The sequence below is a fragment of the Pterocles gutturalis genome, unplaced genomic scaffold, assembly GCF_000699245.1.
Source record: "Pterocles gutturalis isolate BGI_N339 unplaced genomic scaffold, ASM69924v1 scaffold51700, whole genome shotgun sequence".
Taxonomy (NCBI): domain Eukaryota; kingdom Metazoa; phylum Chordata; class Aves; order Pterocliformes; family Pteroclidae; genus Pterocles; species Pterocles gutturalis.
Window position 1 is genome coordinate 1 of NW_010145341.1, and position 12,709 is coordinate 12,709.

The 12,709-nt window shown below is 38.2% G+C and overlaps 1 protein-coding gene across 1 annotated transcript; it reads left to right on the plus strand.

Annotated features, from left to right (window-relative positions):
* Nucleotides 1-451: 451 nt before the first annotated feature.
* Nucleotides 452-4,073, plus strand: LOC104470413 (ribosome biogenesis protein WDR12-like; the record flags this gene model as incomplete). Its single annotated transcript, XM_010085332.1, has 6 exons — nucleotides 452-537; nucleotides 732-872; nucleotides 959-1,064; nucleotides 1,866-1,998; nucleotides 2,814-2,886; nucleotides 3,606-4,073. Coding segments are annotated over 6 exons (617 nt in total), but the record flags the coding sequence as incomplete, so codon positions are not given.
* Between the last annotated feature and the right edge of the window lie 8,636 nt (nucleotides 4,074-12,709).

The window sequence follows — 12,709 nt, forward strand, 5'->3', positions numbered from 1 at the left end:
ACCCGGGTCATTCTATGATTCTATGACACCATAATATGGAGAACAGTAAGATGACGAGGTCTTTTCTAAAAACGTAGACTAATCCCATTCAGTCTTAATGCTTGCTTTCACTGTTACAAGCCATACTCTTTCATTTTGGGAATATGTACGTAGGTATTGTATCTAAAAGAAGGATTGTGTTTATCATACACCTGAATTTTCCATGAGTAAGAATAGTCTTAGAAATACATTGGAACCTTATTTTAAGCCTGCATGACCTGGAGTAGATCGCTTAATTTGTATTCATTTTCCTCACCCTCAAAATGGAGATAATACTCATTTAATCAGAGGTGTAAGGTTAAAATATTAATGCATCATAGACGGGTTAGGTTTTCTAAATACAGGGTTTTGCTTAATTGCTTATATAGAATTCAGAAACCTCTAGTTTGAGTCTGACTGTCTTCTGTCACAGTACCTACAGATGAAGAGGATGAAATGGAAGAAGCAGCTAACAGACCACGGAAGAAACAGAAAACTGAACAGTTGGGACTAACAAGGGTAAGATGAGCTCCAGAGTTGTCCAGAATTTAATTTTAAAAGTGTGGCAGCACAAAATAATTTCTCTTTGTTAAAAGTGACTATATGAAAACTGGTGATACATCTTAGGCTGATCAGACATATATTTTTATTTGATGAAAGAATGTATTTGTCAACAATATTACATCTAATCCTCTCTCACCTTTAAACTCTAGACTCCCCTGGCAACCCTCTCTGGCCACACAGAAGCCGTCTCCTCTGTGCTGTGGTTAGATGCTGAAGAAATCTGCAGTGCGTCATGGGACCACACCATTAAGCTCTGGGACGCGGAGACTGGAGATCTCAAATCAACTTTGGTGAGATCACTATACTTTGTCTGTAGGTTCAGCTACAGTCCAGCTCAAGTAAAAAAGTTGTGCAAAAATAGTTTCTTTTTTGACAGACAGGAAACAAAGTGTTTAATTCTGTCACCTACTCACCACTGTGTCGACGCCTCGCATCCGGGAGCACTGACAGACATATTAGACTATGGGATCCTCGCAGCAAAGGTGAGCTGAAAACATGCAAGTTCTCAAAGTTGTGTTTTTTTTAAATCCAAACTTCTCACTGTTGGGAAACATCTCACAAACTGTTTTCTGATTCCTCTGCTTGAAACAAGCCATTTGGGGGCTTTTATTAAATACAAAGGTTACATCTGTTTTCGGTAATCTGCTGCGGGACTTCTTTTGATTTCTCACCTAATAATTCAGAAAACTAACTCAGCATAGCTTTTCCCTTTTTTTTTTTTCTTTTAAACTTACTAATCAATATTCAGCTGTGCAGTTGCAGGCCTGAACATGTTTTTGTTTTTATAAGGTTCACACCTAAGTTGGTCAGACCATAATTAAAGTGAAATAGTTGTCACTTTGTTAAATATAGTGGTGCCATGTTCGACAGGATTGTGGGGAATTTATTACTGAGCCTGCCAGATTTATTTTGTAGACATGTTTACTTGTTTAGCTTCTATAGTACTGTTAAACTCTGGATTAGATTTATCTTTTCTATGTTAATAATAAAAGCAAATTTTTTTGCTTGCTTTTTCCAAAATATTTGAAAAGAGTTTAGTGACAAGAAAATACATTTGGATAATTTTGATTTTCTTTTTCCTTCCAGAACTTGCATACCTCATATTTTTATTTGCTTTCTTTAAAGTTCACTTTGATTTTTGAAGTTAGAATTACTGGTGGAAGAAACACTTACCTTCAACACATAGGTTGATGACTGCTTTTCTCTCTGGATTTTTTGTGCGTCTTAAGAGTGCCCAGTTCAGTGGACATCTACTGATGTCTTTTTTCTCTTTTTCTGTTCAGATGGCTCCTTGGTTCTCCTGTCTCTGACATCTCACACAGGCTGGGTGACATCTGTGAAGTGGTCACCTACCCATGAGCATCAGCTGATCTCCGGTTCTCTGGACAATATTGTGAAGCTGTGGGACACAAGAAGGTAAAATAAACATTCTTTCTTCGCTGTTCAGAGGCATGTAGACTTACAGGGTCAGTTAACCTAATGAAGTAGCAAAAGCAGTCTGAGACATTAATTGGAAACTCCTGTGGCGTGTGTGAAAATCCTCTAGGATTTAGGAGTCAGGCATATATAAAGAAAGGGAGAAGAATACATGTAGTCTACCAGAGGACCCGTGGCTTTCCAACATGGGACGTACCTGGCATTAAGAACAGCATTGACTGAAATGCAGAAGGCAGCAACCATAACATTGCTACAGGGACTAGGAACAGCAGAAGGTCTGCTAACCATTCCTCTATTTTAAGGAGCAAAATACTTTCTCTTTCTAAGGAATGAGCCCAATAGCATGAAGTTTCACTTGATACTCTTTGCAGACCTTTCACTACAAATTTCCAAGCAAGGAAATTGTTTGCATTCATAAGACATAAATGGCTTTTCTAGAAAACACACAGTTAAGCAGCATCCACACTTGCAAGAACTAAACTATATAATAAAATGTTTCTAAAAAGTGAATTAATTAAATTTCAGTCTCAAGGTAGTTTGCAAGCAGGTGAAAAATGTTGCTATTTCTCTCTTTGGGGATGAAGGAGAGGTTAAAACTGATGTGATCAGTTCTAGATAAAGCAGATAAAACGTCACAGATGGTACATATCTGTGCTCTCTCAAACTGTTTATAACTGCTAGACCACATCTGTTTGATAGCATCTCGATAGTATTTCTTCCAGGGACCAATTTTGTTTTCTATGATTGCTCACGTAACTTCACACACGTGACTGTTAATACCTGTGTTTTGCTAGTTGCAAAGCTCCCCTGTATGACTTGGCTGCTCATGAAGACAAGGTTTTGTGTGTGGACTGGACAGAAGCTGGGGTAAGAATCTGAAGAGCAAGTTGCTCAATTTATATGCATGGTGGTTAGGAAGAGGGCTAAAAGTAGTCATGGACTTGTTTTTTTCCTTTATCCTTGAAGATAGACTAGAACAGGAAGTTTTAGTTGTGCTGTAGTTGATGTTGGGTAAAAGAGAAGGTGTTACTGTCATACGCACTGCAGCACTTCCCTATGCTACTGTGCAAAGGAGCAGGATGGAAGTTTAAGCTCTGTATCATTAAGTGGGCGTTACACTGATATTCCAAACAAGGAGAGACCCGAGAACAGCACCACACCTTGCTGAGAAAATATATGTTCCAAGGTACTATTTGCTGCCATGGAGACTAAAGCAGCAGCATGAACTGACAGCTGGGGCATGGCAGTACATGTAGAAGGGGACAACCATATAATCCTCTATAGCAAGCTGTAGTGGTACACACATGTATAAAATTGGGATTCTCAGTGTGGCTCCTGTTCTCAACAAAACACAGGAAAAGCTTTATGAAATTTTCCTGCGAAAACTTTGCTTCTAATTTTAGGAGGAGGCTAAGAGACAAGGCTGCTCCTGCACTTTGAGTCTGGGTTTTAGTCATGCGTTAACAGTTCATTAGTCATTACTTCTGTTTATGTCTTCAAAGGAAAGAAAATCAGAGTCCTTAAATTTTGTGTAGGTATTTTGCTTAGTTCTGATATTAATCACAGTTTTCTTTTCTTCTCACCAGTTGCTATTGAGTGGAGGTGCAGACAACAAACTGTATTGCTACAGATACCCAGCTACAGCCTCTGATATTGGAGCATGAAGGTCAACAAACTTTTTTCTTTTTTAAGATTTTTGCAGCAGTTGCTCTCTGTTAGCTCCCTACACAACCGACATTTGAAGAAAAGGAATTCTTTGTTGCTCAGAGAGCTACTATTTCTGATTTTTTGTATTAGTAACCTATATCCATCTTTGTCACAGAAAAATGGCAACAACCAGTTACAAATGTAATTAGTGTGAAACAAAGCAAAGGGCGTTTCTTCCCTGTTTGATGGCTTTGAATTAACATCATTTAAATGGCTATTTGTTTAGCCCTTTTAATATGGAGTAAGCTGTTCCTGATACTTAGAGAAAAATTACTCGCTGGACTAAGTTATTTTTGAGTTTACCTGTTTCCCCTTGACCAAAAAAAAAATAAAGCTTTTATCTACAATTCATTGGGTTAGTACCTCACTTGAGATAAACATCAGACTTCAACTTTCCTTTCAGTATGGCTCTCGGCCATTCTTAAGATGAACCCAGTCCTCTTTCTAGGATGAAGACGTAGTATGTTTGCAGTGCAAATGTGGGATATAAAGAAACTTGACAAATTTACTGGCAGATGAAATATTCCATTCTTTTGTTGCTCATAAGTTAGGGCTGTAAATTACTATATAAGAATGTGCCTGCCTTGTGCCACAGTACGTTATGTTGCAATACAACTAACATGGTTGTACTCCTGCAAAGCAGCAGATGTATAGAAACAAGTGGAGGATCACACAGAGAAGGCAGAAGAAAAAATACTTTGTTCCTAGAAAGAATGGATACAAAAAGTTGCAATAGCTGTTAGGTGGACAAAGGATAAGTACTATCCAAACATGCTAATTTTCTCTGCTGGTGGTCTTGCTTTTAATTCAACATTTAAATGAAAAAGCTATTAGTTTAGTTTGCTAGATGCCATATATGTGATGTTAAACCAGCATATAGTTTAACAATGTAGAAACCAGACTTGAATATCCTCACTAATGTCTTGGCTTTCAGTAAATTTCAGACCTGTACAGCACAATCAAGTCAAGTGCAAGGTTCATAATTTTTCTTTGAAAACTGTGACCATCAGGTTTACAATATGGACAAGTTCTGAGTGAGCAGTTTAGGAAATACCAGAACAGAACAACTATGGAGAAAATGGCAAGGATGCAGGGGAAGGATCTCTGATCCCTTGGCTCTGCAAGTAATGTACTGCAACTAATAGACTAACCTTTACAAATGCTGCTTAGAAGGGATTAATTGTTTTGCCATCATCTTATTAAGAATGTGTGCATGGATAATGTGTGCTTCCTTTCCAAAGCAATATACACTATTTATTCCTTAATATAGCAACTATTTATATTTTTTCTTATGAAACTTTATTCCTTTAAAACATTGCTTTCTATTTGCTCCACAAACTGAAACTTGCAAATATGGCATGTGTTCGTGACCTACTGAATAACTTATTTTGTTTTGTAAACCTACCAAAAAACACAAAAGCATTTTTGAGCAGCAATTTAGTATGTGCTGGAACATGCAGGATTCCTTCATCCCCACTATTACAAATTTGTATAATGTCACATGAACATTTGTGGATATGCCAGTCTATTCTAACAATCATTGGACTAATACTCATAAAAGTTTTTTTGAACTCTTAATAGTTTTTTAGTATTAAAACAGAAGAGAGTAATATCCTTTTGGGGTATTCCTTAATCCAGTATACCTGACTTCTGGAGGTCTTAACCAAGTAAAGTTTGGAGATGTTTTCAGTGGAAAGCAAGACAGTGAAGGAAGCTTGGAAACTAGTTTACTTCATTTCCCTCCAAGACTCCCAGTGACTATTTAATTTAAAGTCTTGAGCTGTTTTGTGTATTATAAGAAATATCCATTTCATTACTCTCTCTTCAGTTTTTTTTTCAGATAAATTATGCTTAAGCATAGCTTTTAGAGTTACTGTGGTGTTTTACAGTCAGATGGCTGTGGAAACACCTCCAGCCAAGTACTTGATAAAAATAAGTGGGTTGTCTTACATGCTTATGTCTAAAGACTCATGAATGCAAGGTAGGTAACCTTAATATAGTTTTCTTGTCTTCCCAGAAAAAATTAAAAAATACTTTTTAAAAAGGTCATGCCACTCTGTCAGCTTAGCTTAGAAACATTTAGACTTAAGAAGTCCCTGCTGTCATTGTTTCCGTTTCAAACATTAAATCCTTTAGATCTACTATATGTGCCACCTATAGTAAATACACAGTATAACTAGAAAAGGTAGGTTTTGCTAGACCACACCTCAGAAGCAGGAGGGTTTTTACACCCTCCTCTCACCTAGATGTTCTCTTATTAGGAAAAGTACTGTGTCATACACAGAAAGAACCAGCTAAGTAAACCACATTAACGTTATGAAGTGATACCAGCATAAATACAACATACTTTTGGAATGTCTCTCTACTACCAGTGATAAAAAGTATCCCAGAACATACACAGATGTTTTTTAGATCTGTCTGACTGACAGTTCTTTGGATAATCTGTAATCTCAATTAAAATACGTTAATGATAGTATTTGTTTTGCTCCAAACATGCAGTTCTTTCATTTAAAATTATGAGAAATTAGAATGGCCAGCAAAGTTTGATTTTAAAATTACAAAAGAACTGAATAAAAACTGAAGTTGTTTTTCCAGAACCAAGGTGCTGACAGTGATTCTACTCAAAAATACTATTTTTTTATCTTAAAAAAAAAAGTTTACATATTTGTAGTGCCTTGGTAGCATAATAAAACAGCAAAAACTGAACTACTAACAGCTAAAGTAAAATGATACAGCAAGTGAGGGGAATAAAGACAATACTCAAGTACTGCAAGCTTTACTCATTTTTTGCATCAATAGGTATGGGGGTGGGTGACTGGGTTTGTTTTGAGAGGTTGTGCAATTAATTCTTCTATTTCATCTTTTCATTCTGCACTGACACCTGGCATTAACCGTTAACTTTACTAGCCCACGTACGCTACCTCTAGATGCAGTTCAAACAACATCCCACATTAAGATGCACGTTAAGTCTTAGTTTAAGACAAAGGTTCACCTGCTTGGTCCTTCGTTTAGTGTCACTTGTATCTCCTGTTCATGCGTTTGCTTTTCCCCAGCTGGTTCTTTCAGCTTTCTTCTTGCTTTAAAACTTACATCTTTGCTTCTGGATGACTGCCATCACTCTCCTCCAGCCACCCCTGGCAGAGCACTGGTTTTTCTTTCTTACTGATTCTCAGCCTTCTCTCAACTAGGAGATTGAAAACAAGGGAAGGGGAAGGAAACTGTAAATGTTCCAGTAAAAGTGACACAAAACCTCATCAGCATGTGTGGATAATGCCATTCACCATGGTACCGCCCACAAGGTCATCAGCTTTTTCGTAGAACATGGAGACCCTCCACCTAGGAGGCACCTCAGCTCACCCACAGCGGTGTGGACAGCAGCCTCAACCCCCATGCTGGTCACAGCTTCAAGACCCCCAAACTTGCTTCAGATACCTCCTTCCTAGACAAATGCTTTGCTACCAGACCCTCTACTCTGATTGTGAGTTGCCGAGTGCGCCATATGCTCTGGAGGCATAGGCGAGAGGAGAAGACAGGCTGACAGGAGGCGGTGGGTTTCTTAGGCTGCATTTTTGATTAGTTTGGGGCAAGGATGCAGACCTCCAGCCAGCACTGCTCTTTCTGCTTCTTTCAACACACAGCACATAGCCTGGGGGTCATGTTTTTCCTTAAAGAAATTAAACTTCTATGAAATTTAAATGAATTTTGTATAGGCTGATAAATTTCCAGTATAAACTCAACATACTTCCCTAGATTTCAGCACATGTATGTTAGGAGATCTAGCTAGATATGCTTAAAATGACTTCTACAATTTAAACAAAAATATTACATAGAGCTATGTAGAAAAAGGAATACACTTTTGATGAAAACTCCTGAGATACAAGGTTTTCCCCTGCATTTTCCATGACATTTTCACAATAGAAAGCAGTTGATAGGTATATGCAGATACTTCCCACAGGAAAAATACACACTTACACTGCTAAGAGTATCTAATTCCTATTAATTATCAAGTTGTTACTTAAATGTGGATATAAGTTTAAGAATTTCAGAATTTTTAATGTTTTTCTCATCACAGAAAATTAATGGAGGCTACAAAGGTACTTCCAAGATTGTGTGGTTCTAAACATGTTTCTTAAAAAACACAAGTGATGGATCAGATTTGGGTAGATCTGTTCCATTACCTCACTGAAATTTCAGCACATGCTCCTTTCACCTGCGGTGGAAAGGGGAAAGGTTTTGTCAGATTAAATACTTAATGCAAACTAGGAGGTCAACACACTTGGATTTAATTTCTATTCTCCATCAGAATGGGGCTGCCGAGCCAGCCCTCACACACCTCAGTGCAGGGGTGAATACAGCTTATGGATTACCATGCTGCTTCATTTGACGCTATTATTTGCTTTATTGCATCTTTTTGTTTGGTTGTTTTTTTTTTTTAAAAAAGGTAGTCGCATTTAGTAGGATTAATTATTATTTACCTGCAAGTGTTTACTAAATATGCTTGGAGAGGGCATAATTGTGGCAGGTTGGCCTGCACGCTATCCCCGTTGCATCTCTGTATGATAGTTAAGCAGCTGCAGAAATGCCAAACCATCTCACTGGTTTAGCACAAACACCAGGTTAAGCTTCAGGTTTCCCTGCAGTTGACTCCTGCTTGGCCAACTCAGGTGAGAGAAGCACACAGATAAAGCGAGCTGCACTGACTACTTTCTTAGACAGCAACAAGTTATAGTAGCTTATGCTACAGTTTTTATGCCAAAAAAGCCCAATTGAGTTAGAATCACCAATTATGTTTGATGTAAACACACTGGCACAGATCTCAGATTAGGAGCAAAACTTGGGTTAAAATTAATTATCATTAAAACCAATTTAAATTGTCCCATAAATTACATGAAATTAGTGGCTTGTCAGCTGCTGAATCTGGTTTAGAAAAGACAGCTGCTCCATCTGGATGAGTCTACCAAGCCATCCAAATCAAGACATTTACTGTATGGAATGCTGAAAACGTAACTCAAACCACAGAAGTATAAATTTATTTCTGTACCAGTTACAATATTCATATTAAAAACCTCAAAATGTCAACTTTGCATATCTTTGCAGTTTATTCCATTGGGCAACTAGTAGCCTGTGACCAGCAGGGGATCAGTATGAGTTTAAATGCCTGTAAAACTAAACAAACATTGAAATAAATGTTCTCTGATTGCTCCTGAGACTTTCAGTTTAAGAAAGGGCATTTCTTTAAATGGTTGAAATAATCTCCGAATGCAAAGTAGAATTCACATAAAGCTGTGTGAAGAAATACAATATGCTAGTTTTTGTTATAGCAAAATGTCCCAGTAATCTAGATTGCTTATCCAAAAGGGTCTCCTTCCTCACCCTATTGTCTACAGTCTGTAAGTTTAGATTAGGGAAGTTCTGATTTCAGAACACAGCTGCTGGACAGTGCATGGGAAACACAGTTGAGATCACTTGAAAGAGCATTCAGGAAATGCTCACTGACTTGACTGCTCTCCTTTAACTCTGTCCCAGTTGTTGAAAAACATTCACGTTTGTTACACACACATGGACACACAGAGCTATCTCGGGGATTTCTGCACGTAAGACAGGTGAAAAAACCAGCTGGTGGTCAACAAAATGCAGAATACTGGACACTGAAACAAGGTCACCCAAGAACAAAGATGAATATGTGGCAACATCTGATGCAGAACTGGATGCCAAATTAGAGACAAACCTAAGGAGCATAAGCAGCATCAGTATGAATTTATATGTAGCATATGAATACATTAAAACGGCATCATTTTTCCTGCCACTAAGTGCTAGCTACTTGCAACAGGGTAGTCTCAGTCATTTGTATCATTTGAGACGCCCAAAACATGGTACCTACTGTTAGAATTGCATTGTTTTCTGAATCTGTTTGACTTCAAGGAGAAGGACTTTCTTAAATTGTTCTCCACTCTAAGTGGTGTCATTACCGTGTCTATGCACACATCCCTGCATACACTTAGCATTTGGTGGAACAGCTTAGCAGTCTTGAGTTTACCGCATTAACCAAAGCGTTACCGTAAGTCTGCCAGCCAAATAGATAACTCTTTCTGTCACACAGCGCTTATTTGGGGACTGTGAGGATGACAACAACAAATAAGCTACACTCTCCTTTTTAAAAATACTTGCAACATCAAAGGCAGCTGGGTGACACAAACCCCTCATTTGTGTGACCCTAAGCCTGAAGGCACATCGCTGATTGAACAGTGGATGCAGGCACCCAGAGGCATCTGCTGAAAACATGCACTTTCAACAAGAGTCTGGAAGGTGTGCCATGGGTGTGCATTAGCAGGAGGAGTTGTTCATGCCATGATGTGCTTTGGATTCACAACAACCATCTGCCTTCTCATCTTCCCTGTTAAAATAAAAGCAGTAAATTGTTTTCTGATTTAAAAAGCACAAATTCCCATCTAGTTCCCCATCCTTTCCCTCTCTCATTTTGCATCAACTTCAGCCTGAATCTTGGAAGGTTCATACAAATTTGGGAGCTTTTTTTATCTTTAAAAGTAAAATAAAATAAATTTAAAAAGCAAAACGTCAAAATCTGACATAATTTAACCAAGTTCCATCAAGGACCAGAATCTGTATGCTTGTAAGATCACAGTGATCTTTGACTCTTACACTCTCCATTTCAGATGAGAGATCTTATCTTTCAGCACGTCTTGGATTGATAGTTCATTATTTTGGTGGACTACATCTGTGCATAGGATGAGGTTTTGGAATTTGCTGGCCTCAGGTTTTTAATACTTGGAACGGGGATCAAGTATAGCTCTTGGTGTCACACAAAAGATCTTTCTTCCATCTTGCATCAACATGCAAGTGGTCATCTTCATATATCCACAGCATTTAAAAGAATAATAGATTAAATAATAATAAGATTTTGCCTTTCGGTTTGAGGGCACCCACAGACCCTCAATGGACAGCGTCTGTTCCTTCTCAGAAAACTGCTCTACAGCCAGTAGTTATCTCCCGCAGTTAAAATATGAAACAAAGTGTTTCCTAGATCTAAACAGCACAGACCTAAGCAAATTCTGGTTTCAGTTACACTGCTGTAGTTCCAGAGCAGGTCAGTTAAGACAGCGAAGCCTATCAAAATCAATGGACTTAATGTAGATTTACAGAGCTTAGATGCAGCCTATCTGAATGCAACTTACAATAATTAGATCTTGTCTTGATATAGCTGAAAACTGAGTCAGAACCAGCTTCCAAAAATCAAATACTGCATGTCAGCAAAGCCTTTTCTGGAAGGAAATAAGATTTGTTTTCATAGTAACTAAGCTTTGGAGCAGAATGGTGAGGGGGAGGAGATGACTGTTTTTCTCCCCTTCTAATCCAATCTATTTAAACAGAGGAATCAAAACAACAGATGTCTAGTATGAAAAATGTTGCCCAAGATACTGACGCCACAGAATCCAGCATGAACTCACCAACGATGAGAAGGTGAAGAGACTACAGTTTCCCTATCTCAGTTTTACCAGTCTCTAGTCTGCTATAATTTACATGTCAAGTCCAGAGTGTTGTGTTAAAAATAATCCATCATTTTTGCAAGGAGAACAGTTTACAACCCCTGCACCATCCCACCATGCACCATCCGGAATCTCTGCAGTATCTACAGTATTACTTGCTAGATGTAAACACAGGATTATGAGATACAACATTTTATCTGACCAGATCATTCTCAAGACAAACAATATTAGACTATGTATCAGAGAAGTCTGTTTTAATGAAATAAATCTCTATTTCTAATCTCTTCTAAGCTTGCTGCAGTATAGTGCAGCAACTGATAAATATTTTCAGTTTCAGAATGTCTGAATTGCATCTCTCATACCTTGGCAAACACACTTGAAGCTAATAATTTTGCCTAGCTGGCTTGAGTATTGCTTTCACCAGCAGCCTCCTCTAATTTGTAGAGCTGCTACTGTAGAAAGTTAGGGAGAAATATAAGCTTTTTTTTTTATTTCCCTCTGCAGTAGTATATTCTTGCCATCTCCTTATTTTGCCACCCATTCCATGTTTTATAAGGAAAGATCTAGTTTCTTATTCCTCACAGGAGTACTGAGATCAAGGAGGTAAAAATCTTCCTCCTTGTAAATGTATCTGGTTTTGACCTTTAGTCTAACATGTCCCAATATACCAGACACTCCAGGTGCCTAAAGCATTGCCACTGTATTTCTCTTCCCACATACATTACTGACCACATTATGGCACTAGGGCTATTATAGCAGGCAGCATTTGCCTTTGACACACCTTTTTGTCATTTATATTTATTCTGCAAATGTCTCTGCTATTAGTTTTTCCCCCACCTTTAGAAGAATTACTGAGCATCTGAAGGACAGGAGTAAACAGAGAGGAAGCCCGGCCGATGCTCAAGCGATAAGCAGCAGCCCTGGCTGCTGACATCTCTCCTACACTGACAGCAGGGCTCTGTGAAGAACCATCACTCATGGTCTACAAGCACAGTCAGATATCTGCACCCCTGTAGCTTAAGCCACTGCCCATTCTCTGGAAGCTAATCCTCCTCAGTCTCTGTGGTCCTAATTACTTTTGATGAAAGGCACCAATAGCTTGAACCACTGCTCTTGTGTGTGTGTGTGTGTGTGTGACTTTTATGACTGAAATATTTCATAAATTGTCCACAAGCATACACTCAGCACTCATCAGCAGTCAAGTTCTACTCGTTTCAAACAGAAATGTCATCTGCCTGTGTCAAGTTGAAATCTGGTTTAGCCTTTGAACATGATTCTGCATATATTGCACTCCTGCCCAGTGAAACACTGTACTGAAACAGGACCTTCTCAATAGAAATATCCCAATGATCTCTAAAAAATAATTTTGTTCAAGTTGACTTGCAGTTTCTTTTCTTTGCTAAGAAGCTTGATTGCTCTGAGATAAAAGAATGCTCTTATATATTTAATTTTATTTATAATTATAAATTCATATAGTT